The 24,344-nt window shown below is 44.7% G+C and overlaps 1 protein-coding gene across 2 annotated transcripts in view; it reads left to right on the top strand.

The window, feature by feature from the left end:
* The window catches only part of ADCY6 (adenylate cyclase 6), a 52,710-nt gene extending 31,994 nt beyond the window's left edge, over positions 1 to 20,716 (top strand). For both annotated transcript variants that reach the window (XM_066613358.1, XM_066613359.1), the window contains 12 exons: positions 51 to 198; positions 304 to 401; positions 4,182 to 4,269; positions 5,909 to 6,025; positions 6,501 to 6,662; positions 9,204 to 9,379; positions 10,558 to 10,593; positions 11,596 to 11,725; positions 13,778 to 14,041; positions 15,616 to 15,820; positions 15,959 to 16,083; positions 17,833 to 20,716. In XM_066613358.1, the coding sequence (XP_066469455.1) occupies positions 51 to 198; positions 304 to 401; positions 4,182 to 4,269; positions 5,909 to 6,025; positions 6,501 to 6,662; positions 9,204 to 9,379; positions 10,558 to 10,593; positions 11,596 to 11,725; positions 13,778 to 14,041; positions 15,616 to 15,820; positions 15,959 to 16,083; positions 17,833 to 17,958 (1,675 nt within the window). In that variant the 3' untranslated portion in view covers positions 17,959 to 20,716. The remainder of the gene's footprint in view (positions 1 to 50; positions 199 to 303; positions 402 to 4,181; positions 4,270 to 5,908; positions 6,026 to 6,500; positions 6,663 to 9,203; positions 9,380 to 10,557; positions 10,594 to 11,595; positions 11,726 to 13,777; positions 14,042 to 15,615; positions 15,821 to 15,958; positions 16,084 to 17,832) is intronic.
* The last annotated feature ends 3,628 nt before the right edge of the window (positions 20,717 to 24,344 follow it).

Here is a 24,344-nt window from a genome sequence, read left to right as displayed (position 1 = left end):
TTATTGCCATTCAGTCCCTCCTCCTAAAACCAGAACGTCTCCTCTTGCAGCCGAAGCACACAGGAAGCCCTGAACCCTGAAGATGAGGTCGATGAGTTTCTAGGCCGTGCCATTGATGCTCGAAGCATTGACCAGCTGCGGAAAGATCATGTTAAACGGTTTCTTCTCACTTTCCAAAAACCTGAGTTGGAGAGAAAGGTACTTTGCTGTTAGAGCCTTTAGAATCCAACTAGAATCTGCTCCTCTGCATTAGCAACCACTACTTCTTAGTAACACATTTTCTCTTTTCCTTCCACCCTGTAGTATTCCAAGAAGGTGGATACCCGCTTTGGAGGTTATGTGGCTTGCACGATGTTGGTCTTCTGCTTCATTTGCTGTATCCAGATTGTCATCTTTCCTCAGTGAGTGACACATGTGCAAGAGTACGTTCACAGTGTACTCTTTCTGCAAACATGTATGTACATATGCATGCAGATGTGTACACATAGCAAAAATGCACACACAGATTTGCAGAATATGCAACAGGTGCACACATGACAACACTTCAGCAGACAGGTGGCTGCATACCATAGTCATAAGCAACAGACACTGTTGTGTATAACTTGTTGCCCCAGCACACACATGCCTTCCTACCAATTGATATCATAATGTGCCATAGGTATGCTGCATTTGTGAGCCATTGATTACTTATTAAGTCATCCTGATGCTCTGAAAGAATTGGGGCAAACTTCAAAGTTGCATTTATGTTGGGGAAAAGATCATCACCTGAACCAGTGTAAGACAATTGAGGTATCTTCTTGGAAAGTGAAATATACCTTTCTTAGATTTACAGCCCAATCCTATGCATGCCTACTCAGAAGTAAATTCCATTGCATTCAGTAGGGCTTACTTCCAGGAAAGTGCATATAGGATTGCACCCTTAATCAACTCTGGTTTGAGATTACTAAAAGGATTTGTTCCCCCAACTGCTGCATGGGAGTCTGCAACAGAGGCCCTGAACATGGCAAGCCTACCTGTTAGTTAGTTAACTTTGACTACCACATCCAGTTTCCTGCCCACCTGATGTAGGAAGAGGGTGCAATTGACATGTTGTGGGAAAAGGCCAATAGGCTAGGCCAGGGGTCGGCAACCTTAAACACTCAAAGAGCCATTTGGGCCCATTTTCTGGAAGAAAAAAAACCTAAGGAGCCACAAAACCCTTTTGACATCTAAAATGAAGATAATACTGCATATATAGTTTTTTTCACCTTTATGCTCTTATAGGTCCCGTTTTTATAATGTATCCCCCTCCTGTAGCTTTTAGTTAGTTTTGTCATACATTCTTGTCCTGTGTTTTCAGACACCTGGTCCTCTATGGTGTTTTGCCTGATTCCAAGGCAAATTCTCTGCCTGGAGAATTAGGCCCACTTTAAGCAAATTAGCTCCCCTTCTTTCTCCCAACAAATGACCCTGGTTCTGCCCTGCAGTCCTGCTGGACCCCACCTCCAGGGTAGCTGGCCTGTTCAGCCTGCAGAGGTCGTCTCTCCTGCCAGCAGCCTCCCACCACTACAGCAGACCCTGGGTCCTCAGCAGGTCTTGGGCACAGCAGCCACACACCAAACTCCAGTGTCTCCAGCAGTCCATTAGTCACAAAGTCAGTAAGAGTATCCAGGGCAGAGTCCAAAGTCAATAAGCCAAGTCACAGTCCAAGATCAGATTCCAAAATCAGTCAGAGTATCCAAGTCAAAGTCAATAAGCCAAGCCCTGCCCCTCCCCTCCCCTCTCCAACCTGCACTCCTTCTACAACCCACACCCCCTTCCTCAGGTGCTCCTTATATCCCTGAGGGCCCTATTGCCTTCAAGTGGCTGCAGCTGTGCGGCAAACTTTGCTGGATGCCCAGGCCTTACCCTTAAAGGGGCCACTGCTGACACCACATCTACCTCCTCACCAGATCTTCCAGGATTCCAATACATATGGCGGTTATGACATCTGCATATCTTATATAGATACTAAAGAACTCCCCCCACCTTCCAGAGGCACCCTGCTAGAAGGAAAAAAAGGACACAGACTCCAGAGGTGGGAAAGAGAAGAAGCCAGAGCTGGGGGGGGGAGGTGGGGGGGCAACCACAGGCCAGCTTCTGCCCTGCCTGCCTGCCTTCACTCAGGCTGCAACCCTCTCACACTATCCTGGGAGTAAGACCCATTGGCTACAATGGGACTTCTGAGCAGACAAGTTGGTTGGAGCTCTCAGGCTGCAGTCCTCTCCACACTTTCCTGGGAGGAAGCCTCACTGACTACTTGTGAGTAGACCTGCATAGGAGGGGGCTGAGGCTGCAGCCCTCCACACATTCCTGGGAGGAAGCCCCACTGACTACAGTGGGGCTTACTTGTGAGTAGACCTGCACAGGAGGAGGCTGAGGATACAGCCCTCCACACTTTCCTGGGAGTAGCTCAGGGACTACATAGGGGCTTACTCTGGAACAGACCTGCTCGAGCTCCCACTTACCCGTCCTTGCACTTGGCCTTGAGCAGGCTTCAAGGCTGCCATCCCAGGAACCCTTTCCTGGGAGTAAGCTTCATCCGCTGTAATGGGGCTTACAACTGAGTAGACACACATAGGAGCAGGCTCCACGGCTGCAATCCCAGGCACCCTTTCCTGGGAGCAAGCTTCATCCACTGTAATGGGGCTTACTACTGAGTAGACACACAGTTTGTCTCCTCTGCTGTGGAGGAAAAGCCTCTCCTTGCACTGAGTGGGGACCTGCTCAGGGAAAGGCGGGCTGCAAGGGATCAATGGCTGAGGAGGAAGGCGGCTCAGGATTGGCTGGTGGTCAGCCAGTGAAGGGCCCTGAGCCATTCCAACAGAAAAAGCCAGGAGCCTGCTGGATGCTGATTGGCTGAGCCTGCTGGAGAGTTGGGGAAGGGAAAAACAGGGACCTTAAGCCTGCAGAGCGGGCAAAATTGAAAAGGGAAACCAATGTGGGGGCAGGTGGGGGTGAAGGGAGAAGAGGGCAGTGAGCTCAGGGGGCTGAGGCAAGCGGCCTGCACTCCCAACACAGGTGCCTCCTGTTACCCTCTTTGCCACTTTCACGGGAGGAGCCGCAGCAGACAGCTGAAAGCCGCATGCGGCTCTAGAGCCGCAGGTTGCCGACCCCTGGGCTAGGCCGATGAAATGGATGAATTGAGGATAGCGTGGGATGGGTGCATGGGAAAGAGTGCAGGGGTATTTATATATTTCATTTTTATTTAATATATTTTTATCCCCCCTCTCCCTTTTACAATAAAAGGCTCAAGGTGGTATAAAATGCAATGAACCATATAATACAATAGTATAAAGCAATATAAAATGCAGTGAACCATATAATACAATAAATCAACACAGCAAGCAAAAATTAACAATCATAACAGAGAAAAAGCAGTACGAAATCAGAAAGTCTGGAGTGCCCGCCAGAAGGCCAACAGGGAGAGTTCAGTCCTTAATTCAACAGGGAGAGAATTCTGTAACTCTGGTGCCACTACAGAAAAGGCCCTTCCCATTGTTACCACCAACCGAATCTCATATAATGGAGGCACACACAGAAGGGCTCTTCCCCACAGCTAACTTTGGGGATGGGCTCTGGCCCCAAGCTATGTATAGCTTTGAAGTTCATCACCAGCTCCTGGAATCGGGCCTGGTAACAGATCAGCAGCCAGTGCAGTCAAAGGAGCAATGACCTGATAAAATCAACCCACCAAGCTTCTATGACTGCACAGGCCGCTGTGTTGTGCACTGATTGGCTTACAGCACAATCCTAGGCATTTCTACTCAGAAGTAAATCGTATTGTGTTCATTGGAGTTCACTCCCAAGAAAGCATGTATAGCATTGCAGCCTTAGTACGATAGTCAGCTATGTTGGAGAGTTCTGCTTTGAGGTAGATACTTAAGGAAGGGAAAGTGATTTCCCAACAGAACCAAACTAGCCTTGAATAAGGGTTTGCCACAAGTGGAAGACCATGCAAATCGCTACATAGCAGGAGCGATATTAATAAAAAAAATTAATACCCCTTATATACAGCACAGCAGTACAACATACAAGAACATAAATACGAGTCAATAATAGTTAGCACACTATTTCAATATTACGGAAACAGACAGCTGGTGAAAAAGAACTTCTGATAGTCTCCTGATTGATGAGGCTGATCCTGCTCTGTCTCCCCACAGCTCCCCTCTGATGCTTGGCGCCTACATCAGCATCTTCGTCATCTTGGCCACCATCCTTTTTGTCTGCGCCATCTACTCCTGCCTTAGCGTGAGTGACTCTTCATGGGGACCCTGTATGAGTGACCCCTCCTATGTCCCAAGGAATCCTGTGATCTTGCTTCTACCCCTTGGACCCAACCCAGGCACATTTTTTCATCTTGAGTCTGTGTAGCATGGATACATTTGTTTCCATGTGGAACATACAGTGGTTGTCATGGTTTCTTTCCAACCTCTTGAGGCTTTGGCTTCCTGGGCTGAGTGATGATCTGTCTGGCACTGGTGTCAGATCTGGTGAAAGCCAAGCTGAGGACGGGATGTGAGAAGGCAAAGCAAGTTGATAGCTCAGAGCAGAACCCCCTAGATTAGTGGTTCTCAACCTGTAGGTCCAAGACCCACCAGTGAGTTGTGACCCAATTTTTGTTGGGTCGCAAAACTGACAGGACAGATAAGGCTATGTGCATCAAGGGTTAAAGAAGCTGTTACCTGAGGGGAGAGCATTGCTGCCCAGTCACTATTATAGCCACACCCCTTGGCATTTATAAATCAAGCAATGGCTTCTAAAAGGTTTGAGAAGTGCTGCCCTAGATGCTCAGACCAGTGAGCATGTGTTGATCTGGAATGTCTTGCAAAGGATCTGTTTCCTGACCTGCTGTCCTGAATCTTCCTGGCTGATCTGTCATTTCTGATTTTGGTCAGGGAAGAGTAATGGTGCACAGCCTAAAGCCCATACAGTATTTTTCAGGGTCAGTACCTGCTGTGGTTTTGAATCCTAATACCTGGTTCTTGTGTAACCAGGTTAGTGTGGGGAGGTGGAACTCACTGCTGTTCCCTTGCTTTGGGCTAGCCAATTCCAGCCTCTTAACCCAGGGGTGCCCAAACCCTGGTCCTGGGGCCACTTGCAGCCCTCAGGGAGCTCCCAGTCTCCAATGAGCCTCTGGCCCTCCAGAGACTTGCTGGAGCCCTTGCTGGCCTGATGCAGCTGCTCTCAGTGTTCCGACCAACTGTTCAACCTCTTACATGAGCTATGGGACAAGGGCTCCCTCCACTGCTTGCTGTTTCACATCTGTGATGTAGCAGTGGCAGCAAAGGAAAGGCTGACCTTGCTTTGTGCAAGGCCTTTTATAGGCTTGAGCTATTGCAAGACTTTCATTCATTCATCTAAGTTCCATCTCTAATATATTCATTTACATATATTTATTCAAATTTGAAATGTAAATTCTTTTTTTTCCTGGCCCTGACACAGTGTCAGAGAGATGATGTGGCCCTCCTGCTAAAAGGTTTGGACACACCTGTCTTAACCAGAACAGGTGGAGATGTTAGTAATTGCAGGGTCCCTCCTCCTCATCACTGGCATACTTGGGGGGGGGGTACCCAGGGTACCACGCCTGTGGGAAATTGCCACCTTCCTCACCCTCTCCACCTTCCTTGCCCAGTGTGGAGGCCTTTGGAGGATTGGAGAGGCCTCACGGCCCTCCAAAGGCCTTCTGAGGCTTCCATTGGGCCTTTAAAGCCTCTTCTGATTTTCAAACTTCTGTTTTTGGGTGAAAACCGAAAGAGACATTTAAGGTCTTTTGAGGGCTCTCAGAAGGCCCCCGGTGGATGAGCTTGTTGGAGGGCGGCATTTTGCGGTCCCAGGCAGCACCAGGATTTCTAGTGCTCCTCATACCATCTTTCCTCATTCCCCACAGCCCTTTCCAGCTGCTTTACAGCGTGTCTCCCACAAGATTATCCAATCCCGAACCAACAGTACTATCACCGGTGTTGCTGCTATCCTGCTTGTCTTTGTGTCTGCCTTCATCAACATGGTATGAGGGGTGGGAAGGTGCATGGAGAATTCAGCTGGGTCTGTGTAACCTTGCATGGTGGGGATGGTTCAGAATAGGGTTTGATGGTGTGAAGAGAAGGCACAGAGCTCAAAAGATGGAGACAGACAAATTTTTTTGAGAGATGAAAGTAGTTTGGGAGAGGCATTGCTTCTCATGGACACACGTACTTCTCTTGTTTAACCAGAGGAGATAGTAGAGCAAGTGTTGCAGGTCTCTGACACAGTGCAAAAAACAGAAGTGAAAGTGGCTTGAGTGTACACACTGTGTGCAGCAGTTCTTTCAAACTCACCTTCTACTCTCTGAAAAGCCTGTTGTGTGTCTCTGGCTGTAGAGCCGCGGGGGCTGTTGAGATAGCTGCTAGAAGTCTAAGATTGGGTTGCTCCAGAGCATTGGAGCACTGATGGATTACTTGTCAGCCCTGTATAGCCAGCATTTTTCCCCCTCCTCAACTCAGTTTGCTTGCAGTCGGGTCCGGCTCACAGACTGCGCAGCCAGTTTTTTCAACATCACTTCTGCTGCTGTGGAACCCTGCCATCTCCGTGCCCTCAACTACTCATTGGCATCAGACACTCTGCCCTGCCAGGGGGATGGTGCTTCCAACTGCAGTTTCCCTGAGGTAAGTGCACTTCAGAGAGCCCCAATATCAAAGATAGCTATATATACAATGCTTTGCAGCAGTGTTTCTCAAACTGTGGGTCAGGACCCACTAGGTGGGTCGCAAGCCAATTTCAGGTGGGTCCCCATTCAATTTCAATATTTTATTTTTAATATATTAGGCTTGATGCTACCATGGCATAGGACTGCATTTGGAGAAATGTTACAGACCTGTACTTTTAACAAACTACTATGTATATTCTTTTAATAGTGATAGTCAATGGGACTTACTCCTGGGTAAGTGTGGGTAGAATTGCAGCCTAGGATAGTTAAAAATTTTCCTGTTTGATGATGTCACATTGACTCATGAAATCACTTCCAGTGGGTCCTGACAGATTCTCATTCTAAAAAGTGGGTCCCGGTGCTAAATGTGAGAACCACTGCTTTGCAGCAATCCAACCTTATATTACTGGAGCGTGGATAACTGTGACTTGACCCTCTCTGTTTATTGCTCTGAAGATGCTCTTCTTTGCTGTCTCTTTTCTTCTCTATCCCTGCTGCTCCCCAGAAGTGGGGAGTACCTTGATAGCTGGGGTAACAGTGGGTCTGCCCGAACCATAGAGGCTACTTGAGTTTGAAAAGTGGCAAATAAATAAAAATGGTGTGGGGAAAGGTATCTGTAGATACAGTTGAAGAATCTAAGCTCTGCTTGATCAGACCATGTGTCCATCTAGTCTAGCATCCTATTTTGTACAGTGGCCAACCAAATATTTCTGAAAAGTTCACCACGGCAACCTTCCCATGTTATTATTTGGTGGCATGTTCCCTTTGAACCTGGAAGTTCCATTTAACTCTGATTGCCAATAGACAGGATAGATCTCCAGAAATGTGTCTAACCTCTTTTAAAACCATCTAAGGTATTGGCCATTACCATATCTCGTGGCCCATGAGTGCTGCAAATTCATTGCAGACACCTGCGCCGAGGACAGGTTTTGAGCAAAAGATCATGGAATTTTCTATGACCCTCGGATAAATTTGGGGGGGGGGGTGTCTGACTATAGTTTTGACTGATTTTATGCAAAAAGGAACCAGGTTGCAGCAGCAAAATGGAACGGAGGAGAATAGAAGGTTAACTTAGGGGGGTTTCTGACTATAGTTTTGTCTGATTTTACCCGAGGCCAGATCCTGAAAAATAATCTACCACAAATTGTTACCTAAGAACTGTATAGTCTCTAATTTATTAAAAACATAGTAAAAGATCATAAGATACATTTTTATTCTTTTTAAATTCTGGTCTTCACCACCGTTTTGTAAACACTATCTGTGCACTGTAAACAACATGCCAGTAGAACCGTGGTTCCCAACCCTGAGATTCATGTACTCCCAGGGGCACACAACAGGACCTTTACTTGAAAAAGAATGTCATAATGGCAGAAAAAGGCAGGTTGTGCTCTGGAATGCTTAGCAGGGCTAGCAAGGCAGGAAGGAAGGTAGCTAGTTGACTGTGAAAGCCCCGTCAATAGCTAGTTTCTGGTCATCAATTCATCTATGAATCAGTGATTGAAAACTAGCACAGTAAAAAAGCTGAAACATAATATAGAAAGTGATCAATCAGCCAGAATTTCTCAGCACACTTCTGGTGCAAAATAGTGCAAAGGCAGTGTCTTCTGTTTTTCAAACAGATGAAAAGAGAAAACACTGTGATGAATACATGAAGTCTGCAAAGTTTGCAAAATGGAACCAGGTTGCAGCAGCAAAATGGAACGGAGGAGCTTTCATATAGAGAAGATGAGGGCTTGTTTTATTAATTACAAACATTTTGCTAATATGAAGGGTACAATTTATGGAAATGGGCTGCCAGGGGATATGCAAGTGAAAAAGGTTGGGAACCACTGCAGGTGATCCATGAATCAAATCCACCTTTCAGGTGTCTGGTGTGTTAAGCCAGAAGCTCTACGTACAACATACAACCCATAACACATAACTGAGAGTGTTATTCAATTCACAGCAGAGAGATGCAGCTGCATATATTTGCAACCCTTTTTACTCAGAAGTAGACCCACTGCTTTCCATGGGTGGTGTTCTTAAGTAATGGTGCATTGAATTGTAGCCTTGGACTTTGCTTCAGATGGAAAGGAGGATCCCATCCTGGTGTTTGGAAAAAACAGATCTCTGCTAAATGCAAGCCTTTGCAAAACAGAACCAGGCTGCAACAACATTTGCAAAATGGAACAGAGGAGAATAAAAGGTTAACTTTGGCTGGAATTTCCCAGAAAAGTCACTATAGGAACTAATCTCTGCATTGCTTCTAATGACCCGCTTGAGCAAGAAACCAAACCTTTCAGAGTTGAAAAGCTCTGCAGAGCTTGATTACTTGACAAAAATTTTACCTACTATAGGCGAGTAGCTACGGTAACTATGTGTTGTATGCAAAAAACAAAAAAAAGCCCCTTGGGGGGGGGGTGCACTTCTGTGCTTGTTATGAGGGATGAGTGTAGGCTTCTGGGAGCATATTTAGCTTTTGTAAGTAATCTCTGATATCTCTTTCCATTTCTCCCCGCAGTATTTCACTTACTCAGTGTTGCTGAGCCTATTGGCATGCTCCGTCTTCTTGCACATTAGCAGTCTTGGGAAGCTGGCTCTGCTGGTGGGGATGGAGGCTGTGTACCTCGCCGTGGCCGAGGGCCCCCAGGGGGTGCTGTTTGACAACTACGACTTGCTGGTGGCTGCTAATGCCCTGTAAGAGTTTCCCACTTCCACGATTTGAAAGAAGAGCTAGCTTAACCCTAGGCCCCAGTGTCCTCTGAGTAACTGTAAGTGGGAGCATGAGTAATGGAGAGGAGGTGAATGTCCAGCTGCAGACTTTAATTGTAAATAGTAATGGTTGTGTATAGAGCCATCAGAGGTGCTTTATTTAACAGTTAGTATCTGCTCCAAGGCAAGTACTTTGGGGGGGGGGGAAGAGGGAGAGAATGAGAGAGAGAGAGAGAGATGGTGTCATATGGGTGTACTGGTGTATTGAGAGGGAATTCTAGGCGTAAGGGGCAATCAAAGAGAATTGGTAGAGTTATTTTAGAAGAGAGGAGACCTTTTGCAGGCTAAGGACCAGACTACACAGGATGCTTAGTTGTGTGCATTTTTTTTTTGTCTCCAGTGTTTTCACAAAATGTAGCCATGGATAATGCAATCTGGAAAATTGGCTTGGGGGATGGATGGGTGCATTTTTAGGAGGGAGTTTAGGAGGGAGTTTTCCCCATGGTAGTCTTCCACTTCCAGGTCTGCGGCTGCATTAGGCAAAACAAGAAAATGGGGGAAAACTATGTGACCTATAATTTATAGGCTGTATGAATTATAGATTTGTATAGATGGGAGTAGGGAGATGATGGGAAACAAGGCTGTAATGTGCTTGAAAGAACCATGTGCTGGATGTGAAAGTGGATGTGAATGTTCTCCAGTAGTTGGAGGAGAACAGACAACTCTCTTGTTTCTCAGATCATGTGAATGATTTGGGCAACTGAGTTCTAGCTGAAAATTAGAGGATTGAAAGATGGAAAGGGAAGCCAGGTAGGAATTTGTCAAAGTTAGATTATCATTTTGTGTACCAGAGTTCTAGTCAGTGTTGGGGGTAAGTGAAATAATAGAATGATATTGTCATGATTACTATTCAGGGAGAAATAACTTGGTTTGATAGCTGTTTAATTGAGGAAGCAAAGGAGGATTTAAATGTGCTGAAAGAGCCCTGCTGAACATCAGGCCCGCTGTGAACTTTCAGAATCCTTCAGTCTCAAACCAATCTGTATCTATGGAAAACAAAATATGCCTGAAGCAAGGTATAGAATATCCCCCAAAGTGGTTTACATTACAAAATGGAACACTATTTCTCTATGAAAATGTTTCTATTCCTTTCCTCACAACAGGTCCTCTTTCAATGAGACCCAGGATATCCAAGTCTGGTGAGTAGGAAGCAGAGAGAGACTGAGTGAAATAATGGGCAGAGTGGGAGACAAATGGAGGATTTCTAAAGGCTGATGGGTTATTCTGAAGCTTTTGAAAAGTTTTACTGTCTCTGTGTATTTTTTTTTCTTTTTCACTTAGGATCAGAAGTAATAGGCTTAAAGTTCTTGTCTCCTGGCAATTAGTGAGTTAGGGAAGTTCCACTTAGTTCCCTCAAGGCTGTTTTCTCTAGGTCCCAACTTTATAGGTTAGTGGTTTATTTGGGTTTTCAGAACCCTTTTGCATCTTCATATGTTGGGTTGTGGTGTTTTTGCAGCTTTATCACTATTATTACTTACAAAGCATAATTAGCGTGTATGAAGCATAACATAACCTAAGATGGGTATTAGTCTTGTGGAGTTTATAATTAAAGGTAGGCTGGTGAGAGAAGGAAGAGGATGATAACACGGGGAAGTCAATGGATTCCATTGTTAAAGAACTAGAGAGACCCAGGTTCAGATCTCCACTTGACCATGAGGCCCACCAGGTGATCTTGGGCCAGTTCCTTTCACTCAGCTTAACCTGCCTTGCAGTGTTGTTCTTGGCATTAAATGGAGTTGGGGTAACTGTGTGTGTCCTGAGCCCCTGAGGAAAGGCTGGATAAATGTTGCAAAGAAAGGGGAGGCAGTGGTAGCATGGGATGAATGTGAGCAAATTCTGTTAGACTTGTTTGGACTTCGGGATGAAGGCCAAAAGCATCATGGAAGAGGTGGCTTTTGAGGGGTGATACCATGTAAGAAGTGGGAAGACACTTCAGGCATAAGGGGCAGCAAGGGATAATGAGCAAGGGTTGTCGCTTGGAAAGCAGGGGATCCCCTGGTGACTCAAGACAGCAGGGCTGGAGGAGCAAATTTTGCAGGCAGGGCTATAGGATGGCATGATTGCAGAATAACAACTGGTCTTTACTCTTTCTCCTCTTCCATGCCCTCTCCTCTTCCATGCCCTCTCCTTTCTTCCCATAGTCCTGCAGAAAGAAAAGTGGCCCTACAGTACATGACACCAGTCATCTTGCTGCTTTTTGCCTTGGCACTCTATCTGCATGCCCAGCAGGTAGAGTCTACAGCCCGTCTAGACTTCCTCTGGAAAAAACAGGTAGTGGGAAAAGCAGGGATTCTGCAGGGGTGGGGGGAAATGGGGGTAGGCTGCTGGTGAATTCCAAGGGTCACTATAAGTAAAACTGTTGTCTCTTCCACTCTTGACATGCCTTCTGTGCAGCGCAATCCTATCTTGCGCTGGAACAGGCAGGCTATGAGGCCTGTGCTGTATCCAGCGCAAGTTTGGGACCTCAAGTGGCTCAGCCGGAGACAAGGGGAAACTCTTCCCCTTACCGCCAGATAAGCCACCACAGCTCCAATGGGTCTCCTCGGACTTGCGCCACCTCTGAAGATGGCATGAGGAGAACGGAGCAGCTTGCACCCACTCCACTTGGGAAACAGGGTTGGGATCCAGCATAACAGCCAGGTCCCAGACCTGCCTCCCGCTCCCCACCTGCCCTCCTGGGCCGATGCAACCCTTCACGGGGGCTGGATTAAGCCTCCATGGGCCAGCATGTATCCCTGTGCCAGCCCAGACGACTCTCAAGGAGGCACACGTTTGTGATCCTCCTGGGCCAGCACAAGGGACTTGTGCCAGCCCAAGGCACAGTCAGGATTGCGCCCTTAGTCTCCCAAGTGGGCCTCCAAGCCTTTTTTCAGCTGCAAGCAGGAAGAAGGCAAGTTGGTGTAAAATCTCTGAAATCCTAGAACCTGTTAAACTGCTCTTTGCTGTGCCAGCTTTGTAGGAAACAAAAGTGTACATGTCAAGGGTGGTAGATATGGGCTACCCTAGATATCGCAACTCTGAAGATTGCTGGTTTCATTTGAAAACTAGGCTGGAATAAGACGAAGAGGAAGTGGTTTTCCTAACTGGTCCTGATGTTGAGGAATTGTCCTAATTTGGCTGGGTGGGGAACAAACAGCCATCATAAAACCTTGGAACTATAATTATGTCTTGTTATGCTCAACTTCTTATATGTTGCACAAGGATTAAGAAATATTATATGAAGACACAAGTGTCTGAATAGTAAATAAACTAAGGATCCTATCCAACCTTCCAGTGCTGATGCAGCCCCGAAGTAAGGGAACAAATGTTCCCTTACTGACTGCCCACCACCACCACAGAACGCAGTGCACGTCCCACTGGCACTGCTGCATCAGTTCTAGAAAAATGGATAGAATTGGGCTCTAAGTGTTTAGCAGTGAACTAACACCACAATCCTGTGCATGGCTACTCAAATGTAAGTCCCATTGAATTCAGTGGGACTTACTCCTAGGCAAGTCTGTATCATTAAAAATTAAAGTCTAAGTGTTGTAGCCCTAGTTATCAGTGTGATATATATCTGTTTTCAAGCTGCTCTTGATTAATGAGCAAATAATATTTTATTGCACATAAACGTTGCAAATACTTATTTTAAAAAAAACAGGTGGGTGGTACAGGTTGTGCTGCCTTAGAAGAGGCATCTCCTCCTCATGCGGAAGAGTGGTTTTTTATTTTATTTATTTTTATTTTTTGCTTCTGTTTCAACCAAGACTTAGGAAATAATGACGGATTGAAATCCAGGAATAAGGGTGCTGGATAATAGGACTAGAAAAAAAGGAACAATAAACTGTCAACTATTTCTGATAGACTCTGATTTAGGATGGAACTACACATAAAAATGCAAATGTAGGTTCCAAATTCCATGTTTGCCTCCTAATGGGAGGGTGAAGGGGGCACTTATGGGAGTAAATGTATTATTGAGAGAACCTCCCCCCCTTTTTTTAAGTAGACACCTGTCCCTTAAGTCTGTGACTGGCTTAAAAGTGTGTGAGCGCATTGTGTGGTGAAATCTGTATCCAAAGGTGGGGAAGGGGGCTGAGCAGGGCTTTTTGGTGGTCAGAGAGTAGGCTTCACTTACTGTGGTTTGTTCTTTGCCCTTCCCCATGACAAGCGGGAAAATGATTTATGCAAAATTGCAGACTGCATAATTTACAGGGATTGCAGCATTCAACTGTTGAGCAGAATTGTTTGTAGAATATGCAACGGAGAAAGTTGAGTTGATTAAAGAAGCTACAAGGCCTGTACAACTGATGTCTTAATTCTCTCCCTCCTTTCAACCAATCTCAGGCTACAGGTGAGAAAGAAGAAATGGAAGAGCTGCAGGCCTACAACCGTCGGCTTTTGCACAACATCTTGCCCAAGGATGTTGCTGCACACTTCCTGGCCCGTGAGCGCCTCAATGACGAGCTGTATCACCAGTCATGCGAGTGTGTTGCTGTTATGTTTGCCTCCATCTGCAACTTCTCAGAGTTCTATGTTGAATTGGAAGCCAACAATGAAGGTGTTGAATGTCTGCGGCTGCTCAATGAAATAATTGCTGATTTTGATGAGGTAACTCCATATCTTTGTCATGGAGTTTGTTAAGAGGGGAGTTGCCAGAGAGAGTTAGAAGAGTTGCCATGGGCCGAGAGAGGGGGAGTTTCTCATTGATTTTGCTGGAGGAGAAAAGAGAAGGAGCATGTTTTGTACTGTGTGTGGCTTTCTTCCCCTGCACCATTGCTCATTTTCCAAAGTCTGTAAACTGGTCTCTTTGGGGGTGGGGGGAAGTCTGTAAAGCAGACTGTAAAGTCTGTAAACTGGTTTCTGTAAACCAGTTTCTTTGGGGTGAGGGGATCCAGACGTTTTACTGAGCTGATGGAATATTGTAGACTTAGAGTGATCAAAGTTGCTTGCAAATGTTGAGTCAATTCTTGCTGGACCACACCATACCCTGGAAAAACTGTGAAAATCTAGTTTGTCCAGTGTGTGATGTGTCGTTCATTAGGTCCTTTTAGATAACCTTGTTTCACTTGATTTCCTTTTTTGGGTAATTGCAGAAAGTCCTTGTTAAGGTGAGGGATAAAAACCAGTTGTCTGAGTTCATACTTTGCTTTGGAAGTAGTTATTTTGCTGTACCCTTCTTGATCAGGTTAGGAGCTGGTGATGAAGGTCCATTGCTTTTTCTCTTTAGTACTGCAATACCATGATGTTGCTTTGCTCATAGATTCTCAAACTGGAGTGTTGCAACACTCCAGTCTGAGGAGCTCTGTCTTTGCCCCTTTAAGTGAAAGGTGGGGGGAATAAAGCAAAGCAATCCCCAGGATCACATCGCTGCCAGAGGAGACAGGGGCTTTGTTTTACTCACTGGTATCAGTAGCAGCCTCCTGGGAGTGCGGGAAGCCCCACAGAAGCCTTCCCAGGGCTCTCCAAGTCTCGGAAAATCTAAAACCAAAGATTATGATCCACTTCTGGTTTCGTCTGTTCTCTGTTCCCTAATCAGACCAAAGTCATTACTGTATTAGGTTGGTCAAAGACCTCCTTAGAATTTTTGGCTGGTTTGGTCCCGTAGAGAAATGCTTGGGCAATAGGCTGCATTATCTGCCCACCGGGAATTGCATGGCTCAAAAGTGATACCACAGAATGATCTCCAGCACACCATTTTTCATTTTAAAGGTGCCATTACCTCAGATCCTTCACCCTATCAGCTGAACAGAGATCTGGCAGAAGCAGCAGGGGGAAAGTTGGCCATCAGGGTTGGGCATAGCTGAAGCAGAAGGCTGGGCACTTCTGCTTCAAACCTGCAAACTCAGATTTTCACCCTGAAGATGAAAAGTCTTTTTGCAGATAACCTAATGAGAGCACTTCTGGAACAATCCCCCATGCCCTAAAATATTATATCTGTTTTTATTCAGAAATAAGTTTTCCAGTTGGAACATGTTCCATGGTGAAGGTTCAGTTTCTGCATTAGAAGTGGTCTGACCAACTTTATGTAAGAGTGAAATGGGAGACAGTTGCCAAAGTTAAAACTCAGGAACAGAATGAAGTCTCTGCTGGCCAGGGCCTTCTAAAACAGTGATGCAATCTTGAGCAAAAAGTGTCCTTCCTGGCACTGATCAGAACTGATGCTTGCTTCCTACCATCTACAGATTATCAGCGAAGAACAGTTCAGGCAGCTTGAGAAGATAAAGACCATTGGCAGTACCTACATGGCAGCATCAGGGTTGAATGACAGCACTTATGATCGTGAGGGTCGCTCCCATATCACAGCACTCGCAGACTATGCTATGCGACTCATGGAACAGATGAAATATATCAATGAACATTCTTTCAACAATTTCCAAATGAAAATTGGTCAGTGGAGCCCTGGGGATTTTGGGGTGTGGGAGGTTAACATTCCTACTGGAGAGAGAGTAGGTGGTCTTGGGATAAATGTGTTGGCTGTTCTCCCTTGACTGACTCCTCTCCATCTTCTACAATTTCCTTCCCTAGGGCTGAACATTGGGCCAGTAGTGGCTGGGGTGATTGGCGCCCGGAAGCCACAGTATGACATTTGGGGCAACACTGTGAATGTCTCTAGCCGTATGGACAGCACTGGGGTCCCCGACCGCATTCAGGTGAGAGCTGCAATGGTGTGGTCTATCTTGAGCATGGAGAGAGAGAGAGAGTGTGCCATATGTGGAAATAGATAAAACCCTAAAACAGCAAATCCCATTGGACAAGCATCAGCATCACCTAGTATTCCCTCTACCAGGCCAGTATCCACTGTCTTTATAGCCAAACACCTTTATAAAAAGGAAAGGCTTTTAAGCAAACAAAAAGATCTCTTAAAAGGCAGATGGGAGTTGGCCAAATGAGCCTTCCTCAGGAGATTGTAACCCAGGAAGGGTGCTAAAACAAGAAGGTTCTGGATCTAATAGCCTCCTGCTGGACTTCAAAGGTGGAGCAGCTTGAGGCATCTTAAGGTGCAAAGAGGGACATACTGTAGAGCAGTGGTTTTCAGTCTTTTTAGCACCAGGACCCACTTTTTAAAATGACACTCTATCGGGACCCACCCAGATTTACCAGCCTTTAAAGAAGGAGATCAAGAAATAAATTGCTTGCTTGTTTGTACTAACAGAAAAAGACTCTCAAACATTTATCTCCCTACATTTACGCATGCTTGCAAACTGCAGGAGGTCAGGTCCTTGAGGGTAATTAGCAGCTACAGCATCTGATTTTGAAATAACTTCAGGGCTTGAGGCAATTAGTTATCTGATGTTTCCATCACCCATTGGCGACCCACCAAAAATCAGGTTGTGATTCACAAGTAGGTCCTGACCCACAGTTTGGGAACCCCTGCTGTAGAGGAAGAGGCAAGTGCTCCAGCCCCAGATTGTTTGGAACGTAAAAGGACAATAGCAGGATTTTGAGCAGCTGCTGAGCTTCTTCCTGCTAGTAGCAATTCAGGATAACAGGAGTGTTTTTCTAAGCGAACATGCAACACTATTCTTTATGGCCAGCAATTTCTCTAGGCAAGGGCCAGCACTGCATGCTTCCTTGCAGGATTTATTTATTTATTTTTTAAAGAACCAGCAGCTTGAAAACAATGTGAGAACTGTTGCTATTTTGTCATCTGCCCTCCCTGCCTTCTTCTATCCCTTGCAGCTGCTGCAGACCAGGATAGACAGCTGCTGGGGCCGTGTTTAGATCTGTAACCTGTTGAAGAAGGAGCCCCTGTCATAAGTCTTATCTAGTGCCAGTTTTCCTGGCAGCCATTTTGTGTGGGAGGGAGGGCACTGTTGAGAATTGAAGAGGATACCAGATGAGGCGGATAGTTCTGTTTGAAAAGGAGAACTAATTTAGTTTGTGTGTGTGTGTTGTTTTCAGGGAGTTGCCTTGGAGACCTCTATGAGATTGGGAAATAACCCCGCCCCCCCCCAATAAATGAAATATTGATAGGACTGTCCCTCTGGCTCCCTCTGCTGATCACTTTGGAAGAGTCATAGTATGATACAAATTTAAAAGGGTACTTACTAGATCAGACCAGTGGTCCAACTAATTCAGCATACTGTTTCCCAACTCTGGCCTCCTTGATGCTTCCTGGAACTACACAAACAAGGCATGTTTGTGCAATAGCCCTCCCTGCTTGTCCCCAGCATCTGGAAATATGCTGTTCTATTTACCTGTCAGGGCAAATAGCCATGGGTACACAGCCATTCTTCCTGAATCCTTTTGGTTTTGAAGTTAGTGGTCCTCGTTACATCAGATTGAATTCATAAAGTAATGACACATCTTTAGAAAATGTACAACAAGCAGGAACTTGAAGGCCACCTGTTTCTGTTTTTACATCCTCTTTGCTCTAACCTCTGTCTCCTTTTTCCTAGGTGACAACGGACCTCTATCAGGTGTTGGCAGCCAAAGGTTATCAGCTGGAGTGTCGTGGGGTCATCAAGGTCAAAGGCAAAGGCGAGATGACCACCTATTTCCTGAATGGAGGCCCCACCAGTTAGCAAGAGCCTTGGCTACAAAGGGACCCATTGGGCTGGGCTCAGGCAGCACGGGGTTCATTGGTTCTTTCTCTTTCTCTGTTTGCTCCAAATTTTAGACACACCCTCCTAAAAGGGAAACCCCCCTACAATCTCCAAAACAGGATCCTTGATGGTGTTGAAAAGAGGAAATGTGGGACGGGTAACTTTACCCCATAAGAGACTTATTTTTTATTTATTGGGAGCAAAGCCTAACTTGGAGTGCCCCCTTCTGGGCCCGTGTGGGTGCTATTCTGGGGTAAAGAAAACAAACTCTTTGGTGTTAGCCTTCTGCCTCTCCTGGGATCAGCCAGAGAACCCAGTGACAGGAGGTTGCAGCAGGGGTTAAAGGCCCCACCTTTTTATATTTGTGGATCCAAAAAGCTGATGTCTTGGTTTTATTGGTGAAGGGGGCTATTACTTTTTCCAGAATTGCCTGGATGTTTTTCAGAGGGGTCCCCTCTTTTTCTCTGTCTCTCTTGCGTTGCCCTTTGCCAAGACGTTCAGAAAGCACAGCAGCAACACTATTCCAGTGAGGGAGGCGGCTTGCCCCCAAATGCATTTCTATTGTGGCAACCCTCAACACACCCACTCTGTCCTTCTCTCTCTCTCTCTCTCTCTCTCTCTCTCTCTCTCTCTCTCTCTCACTGTGAAGTTTGGGAATGTGTCTTATTTTTGTGGTGAGGGATTGTCATTTGGGGTACAGTTCTCATTTGCCAAATTGCTTTGTCTGGCTGGAATTAAGAGGGGTTGTAACAAGCTCTGAGGTACTCCCAAGAAATAGGACATTGGGGTTGTGGTTTCGATGCCAAAGAGAAGGCGGGGAAGGGGCTTTGTTTCCTCCACCTCCCCTGCCATTTCACCTCCCATAATAGCCAGGGAAAGTGGTTTCCTATGGAGATATAACCCACCATAGGTGCCTGAAGTAAAGGGGGAAATGGTTCTGTATTCATCCACCTCCCTGCAGGAGGGGGAGCAGGATCCCAATGAGTAGGAAGAAGTAACAGGAGCTGATTCCTGGAATTGGAAGTTCCTTCCAAGACTCCTCTAGAAACACACCTTTGTGGGCCTTTTGCTACTAAGTGCCAAGTCTCCCCCCCCCCAGCCCCCATTCATTCATGATTCTAATGCAAGGTCCAGACTTTTTAATACTTTGGGCATCAGAGGGGCGGGGACAGATGGATCTTCCCCATCTTGTGATTTAAAAAAAAATAACCATAGTTCCAGAAAATTGTCCAACCCGCTTATGTTTTCTGCCCACTTTCCCTATTCCCCACCCCCCTGTACCAGTTGTTGTTTATGCTAAGTGACTTTAGTCGCATGTCTTTGTAGCAGTCTGGGACCAGGAGTATTTGCTCTGGCCTTTCTAACAAGGGGACACAAGTTATCCTATCACAAGCCAGCAAATGAAAGGAGTGTATTAATCACTAAATGATCATTGAGGAGAATTTGGCGTGGGAATGGAAGGGGAGCACTGCAGTCCCCCCCCCCTTTCTTAGCAAGTACAGGTGGAAAAATGGGGGAAATGGTTCTTTACAAGTACTGATTGGTCATAGGAACTCCCAGAGCCTTTAGAACATTTTAAAGGGTTCTTGCCCTTGAGTGGCAAAGTGTATATTGGAAAAAAAATTGCACTAGAAGTGCTGATGTTTGGGGAAAAGCAAGTACATGTGATAAATGGACCTAGGCACACCATACTGTATAGCCTCCACTCAGTGACAGAGACTGTGTGCTATTGCAGTTAGGTGTTGCGTAGTACAGTGGGTGTGTGGCTGCCATTTTGGAAATGTTCCCTCAACTGATCACTGACCTAGTTCCTATAGAGGTAAGCAGACATATCAGACGGTTAAGAGAAGCATCTAATTAGGTTCCGATGATACCTTTATTTTCCTTCCTATGGACGGAGAAGGATTGCTTAGCCCCATGTTGGCTGTTGTTTCCTTTTTCTTTGGAGAGACCATGTTTGGTGCATTACCACTTCACCTGACTCCAAGAAATCCCATCTTCATCAGCAGCTGTGGACTGAACTGGTTGCAGGCATTTGTATGAATTTGTCTTGCTACTGTTTTGGTCTGGTCCCCATTGACTCTAATTTTGGCAAATTACTGCCCCCCTTTGAATTGAATGGGGTTCCAGTACCAACCTTTGTTTCTCCTAAAACTGATATGGCTTGAAAACAGGGTTTATTTTGCTCAACTCTTTTGTCTGAAGCCACATCTAATTGGGAACGTCCAGGCTATGAGAAGGCAAGATGGCTTTTGTAAAGTCTGTTCTTTTGCAGCAGAGGAATGAAGGGAAAACCAAGTGTTTTAATGCGGAAAAAAAATGCATATGAAGTTACTTTTTTGTTTTGTTTCAAACAAACAAAAACAAGTTGGGGAAGCATTTTGTTGTGGTCTTTTTTATTTTCTTGATGGTTAAAAAAGCTATTTTATTGCTTTAAATCTTTTTAAAGAAAAGACGTGTTTTTGTTTTTTTTTAAATGGGCAGCAACTGCCCTATGTGTAGCCTGTGAGCAATTGGTGCCCACCTTGGGAAAAGCTATGCAGGAGAAGAAAGTGAGGTTTTGAAGGGGGAGGGAGCACAAATCTTCCTATTCCCTATAGGGCTAATGCAAAAAAAATGGCTCAGATGTGTTTCTTGTGGGGAGCTATGTGAATGCAGTGGGCAATATGGCACTTATTTGGTACTTTTTTCTTTTGTGTGTATATATAAATTATATATTAAAAATCACTTTCTATTACATTGTTCCATTCTTTTTTTTTCACCCTCCAACTCTTGCATCAAATAGATACGTGCGAACTGAACAGTGATTAGACCTGAAAGGAATTGTTGTGGATTAATAATATGAGTTTTAATCTGAATTTATTAAAATGGCATAAAATATCCTTATGAATAAGAAAAGAACATACTTGTGTTTAGTTGATGCGCTCAGGTGTCACAGCTGGCTCTGCCTTAGGGGCATTCTTTTCCTGCATGTCTGAAAGAAGTGAAGATGTGTCTCCTAAGATGCTACTTTCCACGCACAGCAAGTTACTGTATTAAATAACTTTTTTTTTTTTAATCTGTTGCCTAGTTAATCAGGGTGCCATTTTTAGCCAATTAAAAGCGTTTTTTAAATTCTTCATAGGCAAACCGATTGTCAAATATTGCAGTGAAAGTTTCTGCGTTGATTATATTGCAGGATTTACCACCCCAGCTTGTGTATTCTCATTCCCATACTAGATTATAATAAGACAGTGTGTATAGATTATACTACAAGTTGAAGAATATAGTACATTTACATGGGGGACATTAATTTATCTTTATTTTCAAAGTTTGTCTCTTAAGCCATTTCCATCCAACTTTGCATATCCACAGCAGGGATCAAATGTGTACACCTGTGGGCTGGGCAGACATGGGTTAAAGCTCTATTTTGAAATTGGCTGTACAAGGTATCCATCAAGTAACATAGATTAAGATCTTAAAAATTAGGAAGCAGAGAATTTTTCATGTGCATATTTTCAGTTTTAAAATCTTGAGAAAAAGCAGAATTGATCCTAACTTTCTGCGGGTTTGTTAGTCCCAGCACTTCTGAAACTCTTCCATGAAAGTTTAGTTGCAATTTTAAATTATATTTGCATTTTAACAGGCATTTGTCCTTCGGCTCTGCAATTTAAGCTTCTTCCCTCAATGCTCAAAGAAAACAATTGCCCTCTTATATAGTTGTGTTTTCATACATTCATATGGCCCACGCTGCTTCCCTTTTTAGAACATGTACTTTGTTTCTTTCCAACAGAACTATTCCGTAGTAACAATGTTCCATTAAATGCTTTGTCATGAGTAAAAGAATAATTTCCCACTATTTTGATGTAAATATGTTGATCTTGCCTCATATGAGATGCTGTATTAAAGCAGGAGTGTTTTACCAATTTGTTCTGTGCTCAGAGTCTATAGCAGAGGATGAAGGTAGGTGCAACTTTTTTTTTAAGAGCAGTGAGAAGAGTTTGAACAGATTAGTATAAACATAACTTTTTCTGCCCTTGAATGACTGCTGGTCTTTCAAGTTCCCAGTATGATCAGTTTGAACTTGGAAAAAATTGACTGTGGATCTTCTCAGTTCATGAGTGATTTGTTAAATTACCAGTCATCCCTCTTCAAATCACCAGAGTACTTTCATACCTATTTTAAAAAGTTTTAAATCTCTTTTGGTGAGATGAAGGATGTATAATGATGCACACATCTGTGTTCTGCTTTTAAATGTACAGTTAAGATAGGCAACGTGCCTGCCTACTTCATGAGAAAGAGCAGCAAGATCAGCTGTTTGCTGATCCAGCATTCAATTTGCTGGGAACACACACACACACACACACACACACATATGGTCTGGTTCAGTTGGTAGAGCTGCCGCCTTGTGTGCCTGAAGATCTGAGGCTGCCAGTTCGAAACAACTGGAAGTACCCGAGAACTGAGGACACGCTGATATACTGATGAGCTCACCCTCGGTGAACAGCCTGCCTATGTAAACCGCTTTGGATTAAAGTCTGAGAAATCTGATGACCAAAGAAAGGCGGTATATTAATACCTGTATAAATAAAATCAATAGATTGAAGGCAAAAAGAGAGGAGGATGGCAGAGGATGAGATAGTGTCACCGACGCAATGAACATGAATTTGGACAAACTCCGGAAGTTAGTGATAGACAGGGAGACCTGGCTGCTGTGGTCCATGTGATCACAAAAGTCATGTCCGACTCTTTGTGACCCCATGGACCACAGCAGCCAGGTCTCCCTGTCTATCACTAAGTTCCGGAGTTTGTTCAAATTCATGTTCATTGCGTCGGTGACACTATCTCATCCTCTGCCATTCTCTTCTCCTTTTGCCTTCAATTTTTCCCAGCATCAGGGTCTCTTCTAAGGAGTCCTCCCTTCTCATGAGCTGACCAAAGTATTTCAGCTTCAGTATCTGTCCTTCCAATGACCAGTCAGGGTTGATTTCTTGGAGGATTGACTGATTTGATCTTACAGTGCAGGGGACTCTCAGAAGTTTTCTTCAGCACCATAATTTGAAAGCATCTGTTCTTTGGCGCTCAGACCTTCTTATGGTCCAACTCTCACAGCCATACATTACTGCTGGGAAAACCATAGCTTTGACTATATGGACCTTTGTCGACAAGGTGATGACTCAGCTTTTCATTAAGTTGTCTAGGCTCACCATAGCTTTCCTCCCAAGAAGCAATTGTCTTTTAATTTCATGGCTGCAATCTCCGACTGCAATGATCTTGGAGCCCAAGAAGATAAACTCTGTCACGGTTTCCATTTCTTCTGCTTCTGTTTGCCATGAGGTGATGGGATCCGATGCCGTGGCCTTAGTTTTTTTTAATGTTAAGTTTCAAGCTACATTTTGCACTTTCCTCTCTCACTCTCATCAAGAGGTTCTTTAGTAGCTCCTTACTTCTGCCATTAGAGATTTGTACTGCATGCTTTAAAGCTGGGTTCACACAACAGGTGAAGAACCTGTAGCTACAATTCTTAACAGTGCATCCTATGCCCCCTCATTAAACAAAGTTGGACTTCTGAGTAAATTTGCATAGGATTGTGTTGTCAAAAATACTAGTTTGATATTAATCAAACAAAAAAAATGGGTATGTCACTTTTTTCCAATTTCAGGGGAAAAAAGTTTTTGTTCTGCAATTGTTTCTGCCAGTCTTCCATCTCCCGTCACAACCGTTTTCCACATTATAGAGGCTCCCCAACTTAACAACAGGCTAGGTTCCAGAGTTCTGTTTGTAAGTTGTTTTGTTCTTAAGTCCAGCGTCACTTTATGTAGCAAACATATTGTGAAATGTGGGGGGAAAGTATTTTATAGTACAGTACTCTATATACTTTGAAAAGCAAGCTGAGAAAAAGGCAAGCTAACAGGGCTTGCTGGGAATAGGATAGGGGGATGTTTGAGATTGCTGGGAGCTAACCCCACCTATGAACATATGGCCAGGTATATTTGTACCTTGAAAGTTCTTAAGTTGAATGTGCTTATGTTGGGGTGCTTCTGTATTCTAAGTGTCCTAATTTCACCCCTTATCACTAAATCCAAACCATTGCCATCTCTATCTAAGCAGAACACAGTTTCTGGGTGGAATACAAGTTGCCATTTTGCAAGTGGTAAATTACTAGAGTGCGGATGGGACCACATGGTAGCCTGGTCATCTTGCCCAAGAGGTAAAGAGATTTTGCTTCATTTCTGTAGGTGTGTGGTTAACAGAGAATATCAGTCCCATCCATTTACTAACTGGCATAGTAAATGGCCACATTGCAGTGGTGAATTGCAATCTAAATCTACTCATCTCTCCCAAATCCCTACATAAAAACAATAGACAACACATAGACAACTCTG

Source organism: Tiliqua scincoides, chromosome 2, assembly GCF_035046505.1.
Source record: "Tiliqua scincoides isolate rTilSci1 chromosome 2, rTilSci1.hap2, whole genome shotgun sequence".
In the NCBI taxonomy this organism is placed as follows: Eukaryota; Metazoa; Chordata; class Lepidosauria; order Squamata; family Scincidae; genus Tiliqua; species Tiliqua scincoides.
Note: the sequence above shows the minus strand (reverse complement) of the source record. Positions and strands in the feature narration are given on the sequence as shown.